The 22,437-nt window shown below is 37.2% G+C and overlaps 1 protein-coding gene across 1 annotated transcript; it reads right to left on the bottom strand.

The window, feature by feature from the left end:
- Window positions 1-2,874: 2,874 nt before the first annotated feature.
- On the bottom strand, window positions 2,875-21,617 carry PODN (podocan). The gene is made up of 10 exons (XM_081322760.1): window positions 21,489-21,617; window positions 17,994-18,262; window positions 16,618-16,711; window positions 16,011-16,075; window positions 12,082-12,191; window positions 10,464-10,620; window positions 9,891-10,006; window positions 8,583-9,240; window positions 6,318-6,466; window positions 2,875-5,493 (listed from the first exon to the last, which is right to left on the bottom strand). The coding sequence occupies exons 2-10, from the start codon at window positions 18,255-18,257 to the stop codon at window positions 5,343-5,345; spliced, it is 1,764 nt and encodes a 587-aa protein (XP_081178886.1). The 5' UTR covers window positions 18,258-18,262; window positions 21,489-21,617; the 3' UTR covers window positions 2,875-5,342.
- Between the last annotated feature and the right edge of the window lie 820 nt (window positions 21,618-22,437).

The raw sequence follows: 22,437 nt of genomic DNA, 5'->3' as shown, positions 1-22,437 counted from the left end.
ATTTGTTTGTTACATTTCTGACCTGCCTAACTCCCTCAGAGAAGAATTCTAGGCAGTGCACAATAAAATGTCAAAATATAAAAACAGCATATAAAATTAAAATTTTAAAAAAAGAAATTATTGTTTTAGAGGAAGGCAACAATAATTAAACCCTGTTAAGAATAATTTAAAAAGTGAAGGGAGGGCTCTTAGGGCCCCAACCAACTGCACCAGCTGCAGGCTTCTTTCCGCTCCCCACATGAGACATTATTGTTTTGTAGGTGGGGATTGGAATTGTATCAGGCAACTGTTCTTATGCTCTCTCATTTGTCAAATAGCTCGACTCCCAGCTTTAAGCCCTGACATCTGATTGTCCTTCCTCAATGAAAAATACTGTGTTTGATGTTATCTGGCCCTTGGTAATACTATGGTCCAGGTCTTTCCACATCTTCCAATCTTGCACTTCTTCTTTGGAAAAAGAAGAAGTATATTAAATCGCAATGGGTGTTTGTGTTTCCTTGTTCAACACCTCAAAGTGTAGCCAACGTATCTATTTTGCTTGCTGGAAACCAACACACTAGCTTAGTAGACCATGTGTTCTACTTTCTTCATTGTCCATTCTCCTTATTACTACAGAATTAAAGGCATTTTGAATACCATTCGCTAGATAATCTGAGCAAGCAGGTGCTACTGACATCATAACTTGTTCAACCTTTTTATTTACTTGGCTATTCATGGAAGATAAAGCTGAGCTAGGTTGATCCAAATAAGTAGAATTCATCTTATACTCCTCTGTACTCTCTTAGAATCAGAAAAAATGAGACAATTTCTGTTCATAGAAAATGGAATAATAGAGAACTTTACTCAGACTAGACTTCCAATGGAGAACATGCAATTTTTCCATCTGATTTTCCCACCAACATATAAGAGGACAAAAACCATATTCCTAGAAGGCTTCTTTTAATCCATTTGTAAAATATATTTTTTATTAATGATAGTAGAGCGGTAATTATACGTGCCGTTCCTAGTTTTATATAGGAGGCAATGTAAAAATAACAACACTGAACTCCCCAATAACCACAAATACAGGAATACTAAATTATGCATTTTGCATCTGAAATGTCCAATTTCAGGTGCTGATGCTTGTTTCCCAGCATATAGTCCTAATGGAGGAAAAAGAAGATCGACACAAATGCCTGGTTATTTTAGATAGTATTTTGATTTGGATAAAGCTGACTAAATAGAGACAAATTATCTTATTCAAATTGTAATATTTGTTTGCAATTGGGTTTCTTTGTCCCCACATACTTAAGTTTCCAAGAAACACCTGGGTGAAATCTTATTACTGGATGTAATTTTAGTATGTGATGCACGCTACATTGTAGATACAAATCTGACAAAGGGAATTAATTACAACTTTTAAATTACACATTAAACATAAAGCAGGTCCCTGAAAAATACTGCTTTGGCAGTATTATTTTACAAATCACCATAGATTTCAAGAGGAAAGTTTGCTGCTGGAAAATATCAAATTATTCCCACAAATTATTGTGAAGTACAGTAAATGATTAAAAGATGTCATTTCCCCATAACAGAAGCTCTTACTTTTGTAAAATCTGTCTAAAACTTTCTCTCCCAGTTCTTGTCCTTGGTGGAATAACAGCTGGATTTGTATTGTGCAATAATGCAGTTGTTTGGAGAATACAGGCAGGATGTAAATGGCTATCATGATCTCAAGGTTTTTTGGCAAGTTTGGTTGGCATAGACGTTTATCAGGTGTTTTCCCTACTGATTTACAGTTAGAAACTGGATTGCAGCTGCTCCATTTCTGCCAAGTTCTTTGCTAGGCCTCAGCAAAAGCAGAGATATTCCTCTAATAAGGGGAATGCATAGTTAAAAGTTGTTTACAAATGAGAGGAACTTAATAAAAGCTATTTTTTAAAAAAAAAAAACACCCATGCAATTATATACAGGAACTTCAAGTGTTTTGCAGCATGAACTTTCCCTCTATGAGGGAGATAGGTGGTTAAAAACTTTGATATCTAAATAAAAGGAAACTGCCCAAACTGGCTTAGCCAGAAAACTACTTTTAGATGGCTCCAGTTAGTCAGTGGGTAAGAAAGAGTGATCTAACAGAACTGACAAAACATGCCTGATAGAATGATCAGGAGGCCTGATTTATAGAGTGAGGGAAGAGAAGGACCTTAAACATAGTATCTTTCCTTCCATAGTAAGTTAAGATTTTAGGCCAAGTTTCACCCCCTATTTTAAAGAACTGTATTAGGCTTAATACTGTGAGTGCAGAAAGCAGGATTCTGAAATAGCAAGTCACTCTGGAGCTGGCTGTTGGCGCCATGATCTTGCATTAGCATATTAAAACTTAGAAAAATATGGGCCTTCTTAATTAAGACATTACATTTCTTTTTCTTTGTGGTCAAGAGTAAGTGGCCATTCTAATTGCTAGAGTGTTGCAGCATGAACTCACATTTGGAAATCTCAACATTTTCTATGGATAGTACAAAGCAACTGCTCCCCATTGGTCTTTTTCCTGAGATTTTGTAGTTCCAAGGAAAAGAAATTAAGAAATGCAATTAGGTTTAGAATAAAGAACCATGGCTTATGTTACATGGACATATCTAACTTTTTATATGATAAACAGAATTAGGGGATTTCTATTTGCAACTTCTATTTGCCTAGAAAAAATAGACATATTATATTACTGTATCCTTTGGAAAGCAAAAAAATTCTGTTGATCCACATATTCACTTTTTCTCATCGCTCTTTAAAGCTATGATAGATCCACCACAACTCAAAAACCAGAAGAAATTATGGAGCTTTTCATATGCTTTTATTAACTGCAGAGAAAATTGAATGCATATTTTTGACTAATGGGACTTATAAGGGCTGAAGATGGCAAGATGAGGATTCAGAGCAGAGAAAGGCTTTGTAGAACACTGGTCAGATCCACAGTAATCATATGGCTGGGGGAAAAGCAGTTAACAATCAGCTAACAGGAAACATTTGGGAAAAAAGTCATAAAGTTGGGGCTATTGCGTTTGCAGCAAGCCAATTCTCTGCACATATATGGATTCTTTGCTGGCAACAAAACATCATATCTAGCAGTGTCATGTCCTTAAAACTTGTGTTAGCTGCTTCTTGAATATGAAGGCAAGCTTCTAGAAAAATAGTGATTAATAGCCATGTCTGGCCCAAAATCTCATACAAATACTGTTCAAATTTGGTAAATCAAGTTACATCTAATGCTAGATGAATATCAGATTCGTATGTCCTTAGCAAAGAACCTCACACGCACATACAAAATAAATTTGACAAATCACTCCAAGGCAAACATATATTTTAATTTTCGCAAAACAGAATAAGTTGGTATTTTAAATCTTCAGATGGTATTGTATTTCTGGCTTTGGGAGTAGGGATAAATTAAAAACAATGGGATCCAGCCATAATAGAATTTCTTTTTTAAAATCCAAATATATACATACTGAGCAGGTGTCCAATGTGGCTGTGTTGACTTGGATTCCGCTTAATGGCTGAGATGCCTCACACTGGACTTACAATGAAGCTACAGGCGACGGTCTCCTATCTTACATGGATGAGTATAGCTGTTTGATGAAATGCATTGACCTTGGATTGAGGCCTTAACTTATAGAGTCTAGCTTTTATTAACAAGTAAAAATGGTGAGAGGTGTTTTTTTTAAGTAAACAAAAGCCAGCTTTTGTAATTTCTCACATCACAATGACCCAAGAAACACTTTTTTTAAAAAAAGTAGTACAAGTAATAAGACTAGAGGAAGGTCATCCACTGCTCTGATATTAGCAGACTGTCTTGGCTGAGCTTGGCAAAGGATTAGAAAGACTGAATACTTTCATAAGATTTGCTGCATTTCCTGCTAAGTGCTCTGTATCTTTATGGACCATCGAGGCGAAACAGACCGAGACAGACAGACAGTCCAAAGAGACATTCCATTTTGCTGAATTAGTTCCTGATGAATATGAAATCAAAATGTTATTTATGTAATCATTACAATTTATCCCACCCTAGAATTTATTTGGCCATTTACTCACTAGTGACTTATAGCAGTTTATTAATGATTTGTTGCTTTAGCAATGCTATAAATCTATAGGGAGGAAATAGTTTATTTCGCTTTCATCACAATCCATATTATCAGTGGCTACCATTCAAAATACAATCTGCCAAACAAGAGTTTCAAGTTGCAGACAGGTATCAGACATTTGAATGCTGACCGTGCTAGTAATTTGTTTAAATTTTATAAAGCCAGATCTACCAGTGACTCAGAGTGAATAATACTTTGAAATGCACATAGCCTAAGTAACTCATATATTTAACCATTTTACAGCTAAAGCAACGGTCAATGTGGCTCTCCAGATGACACCGAACTGCAGTTACTATTGGCTTATCTAAGGTGGCAAATGGGCAAGTGATACAGTATTTTAATTTAGCAGTATAGGGAGGCCCACTGGATTCTGTTTCTGCAGTTCAGTCAGTTCAGGTGTGATTTTAAAAAAAAAAATATTCTAGAGACTTTCATAGGCCTTTAGAGAGCGGTAGGATTTTTCATCTTGGGTTGGTGGGGGTCACAACTCATCTTGCTAACGTCCTTCAGATTTTCAGCCAATGAGGTGGTGATGTAACCAGATTTTTCAGAAAGATGAGGAATCATTTTTGCTATAAGAATGGAGAATATATGTTGTGCAGGGCTGAAGAGAGGGTGAGGTGAGAGTAGTTTTCTGTTACAGCCATTTTCACTTCATTGTTTGCTGATTTTAAAGGAGAATCTCCATGCTAAGACATCCTCCATTCCAATATACAGGTAATTATTCAGATGAAAAAAACACACACCTTTATTTTCCTATCAAGTAAATAGGAAGAAGCTGTCAGTGCAGAATCAACCTGTGGTATCAGGTACTTGAAAGCCATAATAGATGTGATACACCAGGGGTCTTTAAACTTGGCCCTTTATGACTTGTGGACTTCAACTCCCAGAATTCCTCAGCCAGGCATGCTGGCTGAGGAATTCTGGGAGTTGAAGTCCACAAGTCATAAAAGGGCCAAGTTCAAAGACCCCTGCTACACTATCCCTATCACTTGTTCATCTGTGATGTTACCAATTATAATGATGTAGGCTTGTGAACTATATGTTTATTTGCTAACTTAGCCATTCATGGGGTGGGGCCATAAAGAGCTTTGTTTTTGTCACAGCTGTGTGGGTTGAGTAAATGAGATAATTTATGTGTGTCCTTAGAAAAGCATTTAACTTAATCTTCTACCATGTGGATACGCTTGGGTCAGCAAAGATTTGTTTTCAGGTAAATGCCACTTCCCATTAGTCCTCTTCCTCCGTTTCCTCCTCTGAGTGATCCTCATTTTTCAAAGGGTCACTGAATTCAAAATTTCCTTCAATGTCCAGCACTTGCAGTTGCTTTAGTCTTTGGAAAGTGCTCTCTTTCACAGCACTGAATGCAATCTTGTTAAACCTTGAAATTGAAAGGGAAAAAAATGAATAGAATTACCTCTCAATACTTTATGACAATGTCCTTCCTTGTCCTATAAATTCTATACTAAGAGGAGGATACCACAAAAATGGCTTTTTATAAGGACAAAGGAGGTTAGTCTGTTTCTCTCTATTTTATGCTCACATTTCAGTTTTGGGGTTTCATCTCCAGCCATTCTACCTTTCTTTATTCTTACAATTGATGTCTTACAATTTGAGGAGATTTCTGTATGCATAAAGGTAGAAAGGTAGCCCTCAACATGGGCCCAAAATTTCTATTGCTAAATGAAACATGTGTTATGTGAATTTTGACCCATTTTACGACCTTTTTTGACAGAGCTGTTAAGTGAATCACTGCAGTTGTTAAGTTAGTAACACAGTTGTTAAAGTGAATCAGGCTTTCCCATTGGCTTTGCTTGTCCGAAAAATCGCAAAAGGTGATCACATGATCCCAGGACACTGCAACTGTCAAAAATATGAGTCAGTTGCCAAGCATCTGAATTTTTATCATGTGACCAAGGGTATGCTGCAATGGTGTGAACAACAGTCATAAGTCACTTTTTTTCAGTGACGTCGTAACTTCAAATGGTCACTAAATGAACTGTTGTAAGTTGAGGACTACCTGTGCCGTATCTGACAAGGATTCATAAGCACAACAAATGCACAATTTCTTGTCCATAAACAATTAGTGCACATAATGAAACATGCTTGAAGTGCAGTATAGAGTTCATACATAAAGGAAAAGGTATCTTTTACATTTGTGAAGCCATTAGTATTTTTCTGAGAGTCTTTTTCCTGGCTACACACCTGAGATAAATTCCCTTTATATTGGGGGTAGAATCAAAGGCATCCTCTGGCACAGTGCTGATCTTGTTGCTCTGGAGATACAGATACTCGAGAGTTTCTGGTAAACCAGATGGAATAGCAGTCAGATGATTGGCAGCCATGTCCAATATCTGGAGCAGGATCCACAAGAGAATAATTTAAATAATTAACAGAAGTCATTCTGATGCTTTGAAAAGAGTAAATTGCTATAAATCCCACATCCTGCCATTCACTCAGATCTGTATTTTGTAGGTGCTAGGTTTACACACCAGTGAGATATCCACAATACTGCAACCATTAGTGCCCAATAGTGGAGTGCACGCTCTCATCTCTTTCCAGCAAATCGTCACTGTATTTCTCATCCTTCTCCTTCACAGTCACACAGACACACCACCACTTTTGATATTGCACAAGTTCATTTGCCTGTTCTGTAGTGTTAGGTTTAACTTCCTTTGGTTCATTCACCTCTTTCATCCTGGTCACCTAACATATTAGCAAGAGGGGTCCCAATTCTTTCAGGTATACATTGAAACACAGCTATGGGAATGAGCTGAATCTGGGTGCAAGGTGAGCTGTACCTGTTAGGCATATGATGATAGCCTACATATTGGGTTGGAAATATATAAGCCATGATGATGTTGTAACTTTAAGAAGGTAATTGACCCATGGGTGTGTGGCCATAAGAGGGAGCTAGAAACGTAGACTCTCTCTCTCACTGGATCTCTCTGAATATCTGAATTTGCTGATTGCTCTATTATTGCTTTTTTGCTCTGTATCTGCATAACTGTGTTTTTGACCTCTGGACTGATAAGAAGACTTTGTATTAGGATTTGTACTTGGACTGTTATTTTTGTGTACGACCTGGACTGATTATTTTTGACTGTGCATTTTTGATTTTACACCACCTTAAAGTAACCTACTTTCTATTTTCGCAACTCAGTGTATCTTGTGGTTACTGTGATCTCTTACTGCTCTCAATACTCTTCCTTGTCTGTGCAACTCCTTGGTAGCACAAGGAGACCTCTGCACAACAATCCTTAACAGTACCCTTCCCTTCCTTTGAGGTTTGCTTTCACCTCTGTTTTCTGCCTTTTGGTTTTGCTTGCTGTTAGATTTATTTTGGTGAGCTGACAAATTGAATGGCAACAACCTAATGTCTGGTGCTTCAGATTCTGCCCATACAAACAGGACAGAGGGAGCTCATTGATTACAGCTTCTGATTGCTTACTGTCACTGCTTAATTGTTCATGGCTTGTGACTAAAGTTCAACATTCCATATACTTTCATACAACTGTACTTTCATACTATGTGAAACCATCAGGCTATGTATCTCAATAGTATATACATCCAGGTCTGAACAACTTGTGGCCCTCAAGCTGCCTGTGACCCTTGCCCCAATTTCAAAACTTAGCGCGAGTGATATGTTCAGATATTTAAGAATTATCTCTCCCTTACCTATGTTTTCCTCAGAAGAGAAAACAAGGTTTTAGAAGGGAAAATAAAAAAGAGATTGGGGATAATGGGATAATAGCTCTTCTCTCTTCCCCTCTCTCTCTCTCTCTCTCTCTCACACACACACACACATAGAGAATTTTCTTCAAGTCAGCCCAGTATACAGCCTCCAAGAGATTGCAAGTAGTCCTTGATTTATGACCACAATTGAGCCCAAAATTTCTGTTGCTAAGCAAGACAGTTCTTAAGTGAATTTTGTCCCATTTTACAACTTTTCTTGATACAGTTGTTAAGTGAAACTAGCTTCCTCATTGACTTTGCTTGTCAAAAGGTTGCAAAATGTGATCACGTGACCCCCAGGATGTTAAACAAGTGTGTTGCAGTTAAAAACTGCTGTATTTTTTCCAAAACAGTAGTGAGTCAAAGGCACTACTGGTATCACAAGGACTTTAGAAATGCATAGCAGGGCATGTTAATTCCATGGTTAGAGATAGAAATGTCTTTGATTCCTTAATATTCCACCCATCTCAATATACCTGTCGTTTTTTTATTCCCTCCTCCCCCTTTTACCTGTCTACAGAGCTTCAGATTCTATGGTAAACTAGCATACTATTTACTTTTTTCCATATTGTGTGGTTTGCATCATTCTTTCATTTTATATCTATTCTAGCTGTGATTTTCTCAGAACATGCAGCTTAATTTTTCTCTCATAGATCTGCCTATTTGAAAGAGTTATATACTATTTTTGATATCATTTATGTGCATCTCTAGATCTAGACCTCTGTTTGTTTGTACCTTAAGACTGGTGAGATCTTTCCATGATCCACTGTGAATTAAATTGTTTTTCAATTTGTTGGCACTCAGATACAGCTCCTGTAGCTTTGACATTCCAGAGAGTGTGCCTTTGGGAATGGAACTGATCAAATTCATTTTTAACTTGAGGCTTTGCAAATTCTTGGGGAAGCCATAAGGCATGGTGCGGAGTTTATTGCCAGAAAAATCCAAGGACTTGAGTAGTTTCAGTTTACGGAAAGACTCCCGATGAATCTGTGAGCTGGTGATCTTATTGTAACTCAGGTTTAGTTCCTCCATGAAATAAGTGGTAGCAAAATCTTCCCTGCCAATTTCTGAAATCTGGTTGTAGAGAATCATAAGAGTTTTTACTCGTCTGGGCAGCCCACTGGGGATTTTTTCCAGTAGATTGTTATACAAATGAACAGTGTGCAATTTCTTCAGACCATGAAAAGCCAGTGGATGGATCTCTCGAGCCTTTAGTTTGTTATTATGAAGCAGAAGATATTCCAGGTTCTTGATTTGGGTCAAGACATCATTACCAATTGATCTTATTGCATTCTTCTCTAAGTGCAGAAGAACAATGTTTCGAGGCAAACCGGGTGGAATCTGGGAAAGGTTATTGCTAGACAAATCCAGGTACTCAAGGCTTGACAGTTTCCTTGGGGGGAAAAAAGGAATTCCTTTTAAGTCTTTAAGTAGCAAAACACAAAGTGTTAGCAGAGGGAAATGAATAGGTTTTGCCTCTGTTCCTCATCACTGTTGCAATTGGGATAACTATACCTGCAACTCTGCAAGACCTTTTTCCCCCCATATGTACAGAAAAACTGTTGCTATCTATATAGTTCATGATGAATAAACCCCAGTTCAAAAATCCACACCTAATGATTGCCCCTTTAAAGCAGCATGAGCAAGGAGTGGTCAAAAAAAGACAATCTGGCAGACATGACAATGTGCTCAAAATTCCTGGGTGGAGATTCAGTCACACCATTATGGCCGACAGCTTTTCTGCAAGACCACATCTTGCAGACACTTGAAGAAGCCTCTTCTTGTAAGCTGCCATTTTAGTCTCCTGAAGAACTAGATAAACATTTATCCAAGCTTGTCAAAGACTAAATCAACTCCAGTTTCCAGTCTAGTGTCTTAATCAAAGGATGAGACAAAAAAGGAGTCAAAAGTAGTCAATTATGTCTTACAAAGGGATCCCTAACCCTTTAACAGTTGAATATTCTTAGAAGAAGAGTCCCATGCAAAGTAACCCAGCTACTATTATCCACTAAATGTGCATCCATTAAAGACTAACAAACTCACCAGAAGGTTTCATTGTCCATCCCCTCATTGGTTAATTTATTATTCTGCAAATATAGCTCTCGAAGTTCTGACAGCTCATTGAAAGCTCCTACAGGAATCTTCTCCAATTTGTTATTCTGTCCAGAGACAAAGGGGGCAGGCTGTGAGTCTCCTCACTGAATCTTCAGTCCTCGGAATATAAGAGGGATGTTCTAAGGTGGTTGCAGTGACAGGAAGAGGCCAGAGAAAAAGCCTTCAATGAATATAAGAGGACAATCTCTAGAATTTCCTGCCAGATTTTTTTCTGTCCTAGTGCTTCTACTGTAGAATATCATTCCCAGGGGTATCTGCAGGAAGGAGATCAAAATCTACTCACCTCCTGAGATTTGTTTGGCATTGTGCTGGTATAATTTGGCTGCCACTGCTTTTTAAAGATGCTATCAGGTGGTTTTCTTTTTTAAGTGTTTCATAAATTCTTGAGCAAAGAATATGATCCGTAAATGCAATAACTAAGCAGTCAATGTATTCAACATCTCAAAAGAATAAGCTTTATAAAGGCTGAGGTTCTGACATGCAATGGAACTGTTATTCTACCTTAAGATGTAGCTTATACAGTGCTCGTGGTAGATTCTTTGGAACATATTTTAAGAAGTTGCTGGACATGATCAATATTTCCACGTTGTCAGAACCATTGAACATGTTTTCTGGTAGACCGGCATCATCAAGCTTATTGTTGTGAAGATAGACTGACCTATCAGAAGAAAACAGATGGTGGTGGGGGAAGAGGAGATAGAAGGAGACAGAGATAGACAGAAACAAGGCTGGGAATCAAGTCTGTACTGAATGATTGTTTTCTGAAAGTAACAACTTTCTTATATCAACTATGCCTCAAGTTATCTCAGCAACTATCCACACTCTTCCCACCAGATATAATTCAATACAACTCTATCATGCTTCCATTTACCAGTTTGAAAGCTAAAGTACTCCAATATTTCTTCATAGAGAACTTGCAGTCGAAGCAACTCAGTTGCTTTTTGTTTTAATTTTTACAACTCTAAACTAAGGACCTCTCTTTACTTATCCTAGCCCTGGGACCAACATGTACAGGTAACCCTTTTCCTCCCTGGTTTCCCATGACACTACTTTCATTGCATCTCCACCCATGAGCAAGAAGACAGCCTAATGTTATCCTTAACTGTATTGTGGCTGAAATAGCATTTTCCGTCAAATTCATAATATCTATTTGGTTTTTTTTTTACCCATGAGCCTTTATCTCATGGAGGAAAGTCAGACAGTGGTTGGAAAGAGGCCAATAGTACAGAGTAGGGAATGACAATTAGGATAGACCCGTCACAATTAAAGAAATATTTCCCTTGAAAACCCCTGCAATCTCAAATTAATCTCAGCAATATATTAGAGAATTATTTTTCTACATTGTTTTCAACAGGATATCGTCTAAGTTATTATGAGCCTTGCAATCCACCTAAAACAAAAAAAAGTGGATGGGTCAAATGTTACCGTGGGGATTAGATAAGATTTTTTTTTCCTTGACACAAAATTATTTTGGAATTTTCTGAATAGTAAAACGATCAGTCTCACCCTTCCCAGTGAAGTATTTGGTAAAGCAGATGTTTGATTGTGAAAATGACCAAAGACTGCATAATTTGGGACAGTTTGACGCAGAGGATAAGATCAGTGACAGACCCCTAGAAAACCCTGGTTCAATCACAGGCCACAGAAGGCAGCCAGTGAATGTAAGCAATGCTGAGATGGGGGGATTTAACTTGGGCAAGAGAATTCCCTACTTTTAGAGATGGGGAGAGAAGAAGGGCTGAGTTTTTGAATTCTGTTCAATTACAAGCATTTTGTAATTTGTAAAAGCTGTACCTTTCCTGGACTTCTGATGTGGAAACCATAGAAGCATTTAAACCAAACAAACAAAATAATTGTGAAAGCAAATATAATTACATTTTGCAAGATTTTGGTCCTCTTGCAGGACATCTTGCAAGATGTCAATCCTTCTAATTTATTATATTTTATATATTTATTTATAAGATGCTAACATGTTATATATGCTTGTTTGAATCTTTCCTCCTGAAAGAAATATATTCTTACAAACAATGACTGTACGACTTTACATGCTGCTTCTGCTGCTGCTGTTGCCGATGATTAAACCTCCACCTTTTTTTTCTCAAAACCTCTTTTTTTTTACCTCAGATTTGTTTTTTGTCCAAAGGTGAGATCATAAATTTTGGTGAGATTATTGGCGGCAAAATCCACACTGATCAAAGTCTGTGGAAGGAACTTTGGAGCCGTTGTGAGCTGGAAAAAGAGAGACAAGGCCAGAGAAGGAAATCATTGTCAGAAATACAAAGGCTTCAAACACACACTCATCCTTGCATTTCCTTCAGAATATTAAACAGCTATTTGTTCCAGTGAGGAAAGGGTATTATAAAGCTGCTTCAATTATCTTAGAATCAAGGATTTCTACCTTCTTCTCTAATACTAATAAATATCAGTGTGGAATGCACTTAAACTTTCATCTGGAAAGCCATGCTTATTGAGCTCAATGGATATATAGGAAGGACAGATTGAGAGAACAAATATATTTTGCACAGTTTGTGTGTCCTTCTTCCATAAATAGTTGAGTCTTCTTTTTTAGGCAAGTCCCAGCAAAACCAGGAGCTTGGGAATAAATTCTCCTAAACATTAATTCCACAATCCCTAGCAGAATGCAACATAAATAGGCCTTTTTTTTAAACAGAAGGCTGTTTTTTCAGGCTATCTAAGTGCTTCTGACTCTGTTGTAACCCTGTATGGATGTAATAGAGAAACTATGACGACTATTTAACATTTATTGTGGGCCAGTTGTGCACTGAACCTTGTGTGGGGGTACAAAATTAATAAAAAGAAATACAATGCAGATACAGAATGGCCTTCTAGTATTATTTTGCTTGCCAAGATCTATTTTAAAAAAGAAAAAAGTGTTCTTCTAATATGGTTTTGTTGCAAGATTTCCAAGGGTTGACTGTTTGATTTTAAGTTGATAAGTATTTGCATAATATTTCATAGGGAAATATTATCCAATTAACTTCAAAATGCATTCAATAATCATTGCACATTGAAGGCATGTGATAATTGGTGGAAATAAAATTAGGAAATGGGAAGAGGACAGCCCAGTGAGGGCCGAGCAAGGTAGAACTCTATTTTGGGAGCATTTCACCCATTTTGATGCTGGTACCACTTCAGTCAGAGAATCCCATACCCGGAAGAGGCCAATGAGACCAACTCAAGATCATTTAGTCATTTCACTCCAAGACTCAATTTTGGAATCCAAATTAAAGTATTTACTATTCTTGACAGGTGGTTTTTTTGTCCTCTGCTTGAACAAGTATACATTATATGCCAGTTAAAGTCAGAGAGAGATTCCACTTTGTGTATGATGTCCAGTTCTGGTCTTAATATTTTTTTAAAAAAAATAGACAGTAGCAATAGCACTTACACTTATATACCGCTTCATAGCGCTTTACAGCCCTCTCTAAAGCATTTTACAGAGTCAGCATATTGCCCCCAATAATCTGGGTCTTCATTTTACTGATGTCAGAAGGATGGAAGGCTGAGTCAACCTTGAGCTGGTGAGGTCTGAATGGCAGCCAGCAGAATTAGCCTGCAATATTGTATTCTAACCAGTGCTTTTTTTGTAAAAGAAAAAGGTGCTGGAACTCACACGTCATATAACCCGCCTTGCCTACCCTACAAGGTTCCATCCAAAAAAGGTGCCGGAACTCCGTTCTGAGCGTTCTATGACAAAAGAAGCCCTGATTCTAACCACTGTGCCACTATGGCTCTTGCTATTGAAATACGTCCTTTAAGAAGAGCTAAGAGAAAAAAAAAACCTAGAAGACTGTAAGAAAAGGCAATATTTTTTATTTATTTTATTTTAATTCCATTTATATCCCGCCCTTCTCCGAAGACTCAGGGCGGCTTACAAGCTTAGCAGTAGCCTTCATTCTATGTATATGCCTGCTTATTAGGGCTTTCACACACACCCCAAGCGGCATTATTACAAAGTCAGCTTAATTGCCCCCAACAATCTGGAGGGGATCTCTACAATCTTGACTCATACAGACTGAGAGATTCTTTCTACATTAAGATCCAAGTTATTCATAAAAACGTTGAAAAGTACAACTTGTAAATATCCTTATTCATCAATGCTACATTAAATTTAATCTAAATGTTTTTATTTTACTGTGACATCTAAATGCACATTATTATAAAGCCTTTCTGTAGTTCTATAAGCAAGGCTAGGCATGTAATGATTCACTGGGGGCAGGGGGTGGGCAATAACTCCAGCCTATAGCTGTTGCTCTGCTGGAGATGAATTTCAGCTAAAGCCTGAAAATATACTTCAGTCTCTTAATTCTGATTATGTAAAGCAATATTTTTTTGGCGTGTCTCTGACATTTCATCGAATTCTCTTTTCAACAGGTTTGCTTTTATTATTTGGATGTGGTTTTCTTTTGCAGCACCAGCAGCACCAGGAAAGACCAATGATAGCTATTCTATCTCACAGAAAAAAATTGGACACAAAAGTTCTGGAATATTAGTCATAGCCTGGCTTGTATTTTGCTTTTATGAACCCCTCTTCACTGCCAAAAGCGTTGCATGGAAAATTGTTGTAAATGAAGGAAAGGACACGATGTTACTAGATAAGCAGTTTGGTATAGCAACTCAACAATAACAGTGCACATTGTTTGAAAAAGAAATGAGTTGCTGAACTTTTCTTTATATGATGATGGCTATCCAAATTCTTAATTATCAGCCACCAGTAAATACTGTGGAGCAGTGGGGATTCCAAAGAGTTATGCAGGCTTTCATAACTGAACTCCAAAATTAAGAATGTCTCCTTTACTTATCACTGAGTTATGTTCTGACCAGGCCAGTACGTAAACCAATAAAATAACATTAATAAATAAAAAATAAAGCATTGGGCTGGAATAGGGAGATTTGGCCAATGCAGAGCCTGGCAGGAAATTAGCTAGTGAGGAAAAAAAATATTTAATGTATATATTTATTAATCAAGAACTTAGTGCTAAAGATAGAAAATTACAGAATATTATAAACAAAATATAATGCGTCCTGAGGTTTCAATATGATGCTTGTTTTGCTGCATTACTGTAATTAGATATTTTTTTTCTCATAGAGCAACTTTGATGGAGATACGCTAGCCGTATGTTGATCTAAGCTCAAATCATATGATTCAAATACCAGTCTTTATGTAACTTCATTTCCTGGACATTTCAAATAAGGCAACAGTTTTCTTCCCTCTCTTGAAATTCCCCTGAGAGACTTGATGTACCTTTTTAACTGGTTTCTTTGAGGAGGCTGAACAGCCCTCTGCTGGAAATGCTTTAAATCAGATTCTTGCAGTCAGGAAGGAGTTGGACTTAAATGCCTAAACGGCCCTGTTGATTATTTCTATCAATTCTATCAACTTAATGCTATCAAATTAAGGGAATATTTTGTGGTCAAGGAACTCGGCAACACAAAAAAAATCTTCCAAAACAGCAACAATTGTTGGATGATTATTTGAATCCCTAATTTCCACACCTAAGATTTCAATATTTGAAACATTTTCTAATGTTCTAATGTTCTAATTAGTTTTATATATATAAAACATATTCATGAAGATCCTCAAATACAGGAGGAACGATATTAAATACAATGACTTTTCCTCTGAAAGGTAATATAAATTTCATCTCAATGTCACATACAGTAAATTTAAAGAAAAGTCAAGACTTTAATAGGAGAAATTATAGTATCGTTATGAATTTAGAGAATTATTTGAAGAAAAATCCGCAACTGGTATGGTTCCTATTGGGAACCATACATTTTTTACTGATAAATCTCTTCATATTAATAATTTTCATGTTATGTTGCCACTGTTGCCTAGCTCTAATCTAACTACTGTCGTAGCTTCTCTTAATTCCTCAAATTTCAAAGCCACAAAGTTGTACCTGTCAAAGGACTATATCCCAGTTTACTTTCTTTTATTCTGGCTGGGGAATATGGGAATCACCGGGCTGCATAGTGGAGGACATCAAGTTGGGAGAAATAGCAACTCTTGAAACATTTGCTAACCTGGTTATTTGCAAGGTACAGGTAATTCAGATTCTCCAGCTGGTCAAATGTATTCTCTGGAAGCCCTTAAAAGAATATGGATACAGTATTTTGACAATTAGTATCTGTTTGTAACTAGTGCAATTTTACCTCCTAAAATATTTTATGTGTGTTATAGTATTGGTTATTGCTGGTGCTGGTGTATTACAAAATAGGAACAGAGGATTATCATCCATTTAAAGGCAATCTAGATTAAAGATCAAAGTCCCTGAGAGGAATTTTTGAAGTTAGCTGATTTACAATTAGGTACATTGGAGCAATAGACTGAGAATGTTAGATACTGTCTTCACAATGCTGATGAGATATTTTTTATTTCAAGCGTATTTTCTTCCACTTTTGCAGAAATGATCCTTTTGCTAATTTTGTGCCAAGAGTGGCGTTGTTGTTTTTTTATCTCCCACTTCCTTTTTTTCTGATACACAAATAAGTCCTTCAGATTTCGGAAGTGCATCCATTTGCCAGGAAAAAAAACAGGGCTAGGATATGACATATGGCCAATCTTTTCTGTAATATTGTTTTTGCTGGCTATTATATTTACTTTTAAACTATTCTGGATTTTCCAGCTTACCTTTGGATGTGAGTCTGTTGTTTTGTAAATTCAATGTTTCTAGCCAAGGGAGACGTGCAAGCTGTTCTGGAACGATTTTTTCTATCTGGTTGTTCTAAAAGAAAAGATGCATTAAAATAAAAGATATTAGCTGAAAACATTTGATCCCTAGTTAACTTCATTGGGGAAGTTTTCTTTGGAAACAACAGGATCGCCTGAGTGGCAAGGAGACCACTCTTGAATGTGCTTATACAGCAATATAGTCTTCGAATTACAACAATTCGTTTAGTGACTGTTGAATGTTACAATGGAACTGAAGAAAGTGACATGACCAGTTTTCACACTTATGACCATTGCGGCATCTCCATAGTTACATGATCAAAATTTGGATGCTTGGCAACTGGGATTATACTGTATTGATGACAATTGCACTGTTCTGGGGGTCATGTGATCACCATCTGTAACCTTCCTAGCCAACTTTCGACAAGCAAAGTAAATAAATGGGAGAAGTCAGATTCACTTAATGACCATATTGTTCACTTAACAACTGCAGTCCTTTTCTTAAGAATTATGGCAAAAATGGATCATAAAATGGGGCAAAACTTGCTTAACAACTGCTTTGCTTAGCCAGGGAAATTTGGGGTTCATTGTGGTTGTAAGTCAAGGACATCTGTTCACAATTTTGGCTGGGTCTGCAATAGACCTATTAAAATAGGGCCAGGACTGAAAGAATTCTTCCGAATCCACTCAAAAGCTTAGGCATAGCTATTCATAATGTTGTTACTGTTATTATTCCTAGTGATTTGCAGCACTTTGGATAGGAAGGCAAAAAAATATATGATTCGGTGCAGGTGTGGGTGCAAATATTTGCAGTTCCCTAAACCTAACTCTGAAATTTTCCTCAGGATTGGGCAAGGGCTCTTCCACCCTTGCACTATTTTGTGCAAATGATACAAAAGCAGCAAGTATCTTAGATCAAAGTGTACTTTGCCAGGTTAAATAGACTTTAATAACAGCTAGTCCTCTTTAGCAACTGCCTCATTTAGCGACCATTCCCAGTTAGGACAGTGACAGAAAAGTAACTTTGCGATCAATCCTTGCATTTATGACCTTTGAAAGATAAAGCAAACAAAAGCTGAAGTACAATCATAAGGATCGTCACGATTTCCCTCAGCGACCGAATTTCCGGTCCCAATTATGGTCACTAAACAAGGACTATCTCTAATGAGATCATGAATGGCCCAGTTGTGGTCACTAAACAAAGACTAACTTTACCTCTTTCCCACTAATCAGTTTTGAAAACTCAGTTTACAAGCTTTGCAGTGAACAAATATTACGGGTGACTTGGAGATTTGCCTCATCAAAGAGTTGTCAGTCCTTGTTTAGTGTTCCCATACCTGTAAGGAAAGGTGGCTTGTCATTTCTGGGACATCCATGGGAAATTCCTTCAGTGAAAATCCACCACAATCTACAATTCCTTCTGAGGTGCAGGTGCATTTTTTAGGACAATCTGGAGCCAAGGAAGTATCTTGATGATTGAGTAGCTCAGGAAAACTTTCTGGGAACTTGTTGCTGTCTTCGTTTTTCTGGCCTTGAATCCTGCTGCAGTTAAGTACCAGTAGCCACAGCACCGGAAACAGGAATAGGAAGTTCAGGTACATTTCCACTGAAACCAAGGAAACATTACAGTGTATTGGGTATTGCTGCTAGCTATTTTTCATAAATAGGTGCAGTCTTCTATAATGGCAAAACATTTTAACACAAAAACAAGTGGGTAAACCTTATTTACCCTCAGGCATAACCAATCAAGTGTTCTGTAAGTTGACTACAAACTCTGCCAATCAAATTTAGAGCTTAACCTCTTTCACTTTTCAAAACAGGGCAAAAGAATATACAGTAGATAAAGAATCAGGTTTTATTTATAATAATGCATCTGGGCTGCATATATCTCCATGGGCATTGTTACAAAAATGATGGTAGGTCACTGTAGCCAGTGGCACATCGGTCGTTAAAAAAATGACAGATTATGGGTCCATGAAACAACTTGACTAGGACATTAACTGATATGGAGGTTGGGGTTTTAACATGGTTTTTAATTATTGTATATATCGGGCATAATATTTAATTGTTTTTTAACTTTTGTACTTTGTCTTTTAATACTTATTGCCCTGTACACCGCCCTGAGTCCTTTGGGAGAAGGGCGGTATAAAAATTTAATAAATATAAATATAAATATTTTGTGATTAATAATGATCAACATAGCAGCCACTGTATGATAAATGTTCACAACATAACCTAAACTTTCCAAATATGTCCATCAGTCCCAAAATCCTGCTTCTGAAATTAAGTACTGTAGTAGAAAAAATACTTCAGATCGTTATTATCTTAGTATTTATGTAAACCAAGAATAAAATTGCTGGTGAACTTTAAATTAATAAATTAATAATAAATAAATATTTATTTCCTGTCTTTCTCTCTGGAGCTGTTCTCATTTTTCCCATAACAACACTCCCGGGACGTGAGGTAGCTAAGAAAGTAATTGGCCCAAAGTCACCAATGAGTTTTGATGGAGGAGGATGCACTTGAACTTGGTCTCCCTAGCCTAGTGTCAGACCAACCCCAAGCCCCACATCCATTTTGCCATTCTAATTACACCATGGCAGCCATTTTACAAGTGGGCAAGCACTCAGTTGTTACCACTGTGGCAACCAGAATGCCCATAATGTGATGTCCACTGTACCCACAACCCATTGTTTACTTATTTCATTCTAAATGACTGGAATAGCTGCTCTCTAGGGCAACTGCTTTAGTTTCAGATGTGTTTACCCACAGCTTTTTTACTCTTTTCTGGTGTGGAAGTTGTTATTGTTTATGGGTGCCATTTGCCTTTTGTATTATTTAGAATATTGAATTGTTGAATTATTTAGAATATTGAATTGAAAACAGAAGTGCTATAGACTCTGTAGTCATGGTTGTCCATCCCTGATCTATAACGATTATTCTATACATAATAGTATTATTATGCATCTCATTTTTACTGAGTGTGCATTGCCTATATACACATTCATAGTAATCTTACAGGGCAAATTTTTCATTCCCAAGACTTAAGGTCCAACACCCTGCTATATTAATAAAATAATTGTTTGGATCCTCTCCATTTGGAGGGTAATTTCTTTGGAGATATTTTCCACCATACCTCTTCTTTAACTTGACAGTTTTTCACAGTGTTCAATTTTTCAGAGTATGACCACTAAGAACAAACCAAAGAAGTGACAATTTTTCAAAAACAAAATGAGTCATTTAATTTATTGTGTTGAAAGCCAGTTGATGGATAAAATCTTTAGCAGACTTAGATCTTTTTCTATCTGTCAAGTTGAAGGGTTTCCCACCCCTTTGAGTAGGTAAAAACTAAACTACCATGATATTTGCTCTGCCCTTTGTTAATATCTAGCTTGCCTCTGTTGCTTGTTTTCAATCATTGCAATCCAAAGTAATTGCTTCCAAAGTAATAACTTCATAACTTAACAAATTGTACACACCTTGAGGTTGGCCTTGGATGAAGTCAGAATGTAGGAGAAAGTCTTACTTCAACACTGGTTTAGCTAAGGTTAACTGAATTTCTCCAGAGGGACTGGAGACAAGATAAAAACCAACTCGTGGCAGAAAAATAAATGTTAAAAAAATGTTCTCAAGGGCATGCTTGCAAATGAGCATGTTCCAAAGTTCATAAATGTGTAATATTCCATTTCAAAGAGAATATTATCTCTTCAAACCATGCAAGTCTTTTGATATTTAAATTTATGTTCCACGTTAGTGTGATCTCCATAGGGTTTAATTCTAAACTGGTCCAAGCTATTTGTTGTCCACACTCCAATTTCAATGATTATATCTTAAATGACTTCCATTATCAATAAAATTTCTGGCGTATTATACATCTTAAAGGGTGCCTACTGTGTTTGTTTTTCTTTGATCTGTCTCCCAAATATGCATACATACACACATGCAGACACAAACATACACATATATCCTATACATGCATAGATATACAGTGTGTATGCAGAACAAGTACATCCTAAACACACACACACACACACACACACACACACACACACCAATATAAATGGATGCAATACTAAAATGATAGGTTACCTAGATTTTTAAAACATAACAAAATAAGAGCTACTTCTTTAAGAGCATGTCTCCACTCTCTGCAAGATCCTCATGCTTTTGGCATCAATCTTTCCCTCCTGTGAAGCAACAGCAACTCAGACACCCCTGGGACATGCTTGGGATAAAGAAACATTTGCTAGGTTTCACAAAGAAGGTAATAAAAGCAGGCGAGTTATTCCAATTCCTTTTTTAGTTAAAAAAAATAAATCTTTTTTAAAATGCTTTTTAAAAACCTCGGTTTATATAAAGTGCCTCGTTCAAAGCTTGTCCTCACTTCAAGCCTCAGCCAAGACCTCACCAAGGGTTGGCTAAGATCCTGTGACACTCGACCAAGCACAGTGTAAAGTTACTAATTTGACAGGTACAACTTTTTAGAAGGTTTTTTTTTCAGGATCTAAAACAGAACTTCCACTAATCAAATAACAGAATCTCTGTATGAATGCAGCTAGGAACGATGTCTCTAGAGTGCTTCCATGTGGAAGGAATTGTTTGAAAGTTATCTCCTGGGAGTGGGAGAAGCAATTGGACATGCACAGAAAATAAACAGTCAATGACTCCGGTGCCTTCAGGCCTCTGCTTTGTCCCTTGTTTCCTGTATTACTTGCTCAGCATTATCAGGTTATGCATCTTTGGGTGTTCAGAAGACTTTCCAAAGAGCCCCTGCCATTTACCATCTACAACAACCAGGCAACTACAAAGTTAAACTTCAGAAATAAACTCACCTCAATTTTCTGGACAGTGATGGAAGTATCTGGGGAAAAAATATCTCTCTGGTTCCCCCCCCCACCAAAGGTTCCGTTTGCTCATGCCATAGCAATTATAAGCGCCGAGTGCCGAACACTTTCCCCCTTTCCCGAATCAGAGGCTTTCCAGATGTGATCAGTACAACTAGAAAGGAAAAGGAGAGAGAGAGAGAGAGGGAGGGAGAGAAAGAGAGAGAGCAACTTCTCTCCAAAGAGAATTTCCTGTCCTTTTTTATGCAAGAAGGAATTTTCCAAAGTCACCATATGGGAAAATGTAAATGAACAGAATGTGGGAGATAAAATATGAGAGAAATTCATAGCTGTGAGATGAATTCAGTGGCTTGCTTATGCCCAGTGATTTTTATCAGTAGAAGCTGTGGGAATAACAAGCAAAGTGTATAACAGGCAGCCTAAAAAGTGAAGAAAATATTTTTTTAAGCCCTGCCTTTTCCGTTAGCATTACCGTTTGAATATTTTCTGATTTCTAAATCTCAAGCTTGAGTCCCACTGACACCAATTACTTTATAAATGGCATATGCTTCTTTAATGTAAACATGGGGAGATATCTTTTTTTTCCTATTGCTTGGGGTTTTCCACTCCACTTGACATTCTCCTCAGTGACAGGTTCACATATTTCACATGCATGTGGGATATGAACAAAGTACATGCCACCTTATTCGCCTCTTTTTTTTTCAAAGGAGAACTCAATTTCTTCATGGAACTGAGGCAGCTACTGTTCTTTCAAACACTTCCAGATGAAGTGCAGGGGAACAGTGAAATATGTCCTTCCTTTAAGACCAGGTTTAAAATAAGTCAACAAGCTAAATGCCCTTAGATTGACTGGCAAGATACTTGTGGGAATTCTTATCTCAGGTACTAGCCTGAGATTCTGCAACTGTTCTTTCTGAAATCCACTACGTTTATTTAG

The sequence above is a fragment of the Vipera berus genome, assembly GCF_964194415.1.
Source record: "Vipera berus genome assembly, chromosome: 3".
Lineage (NCBI taxonomy): Eukaryota > Metazoa > Chordata > Lepidosauria > Squamata > Viperidae > Vipera > Vipera berus.
Note: the sequence above shows the minus strand (reverse complement) of the source record. Positions and strands in the feature narration are given on the sequence as shown.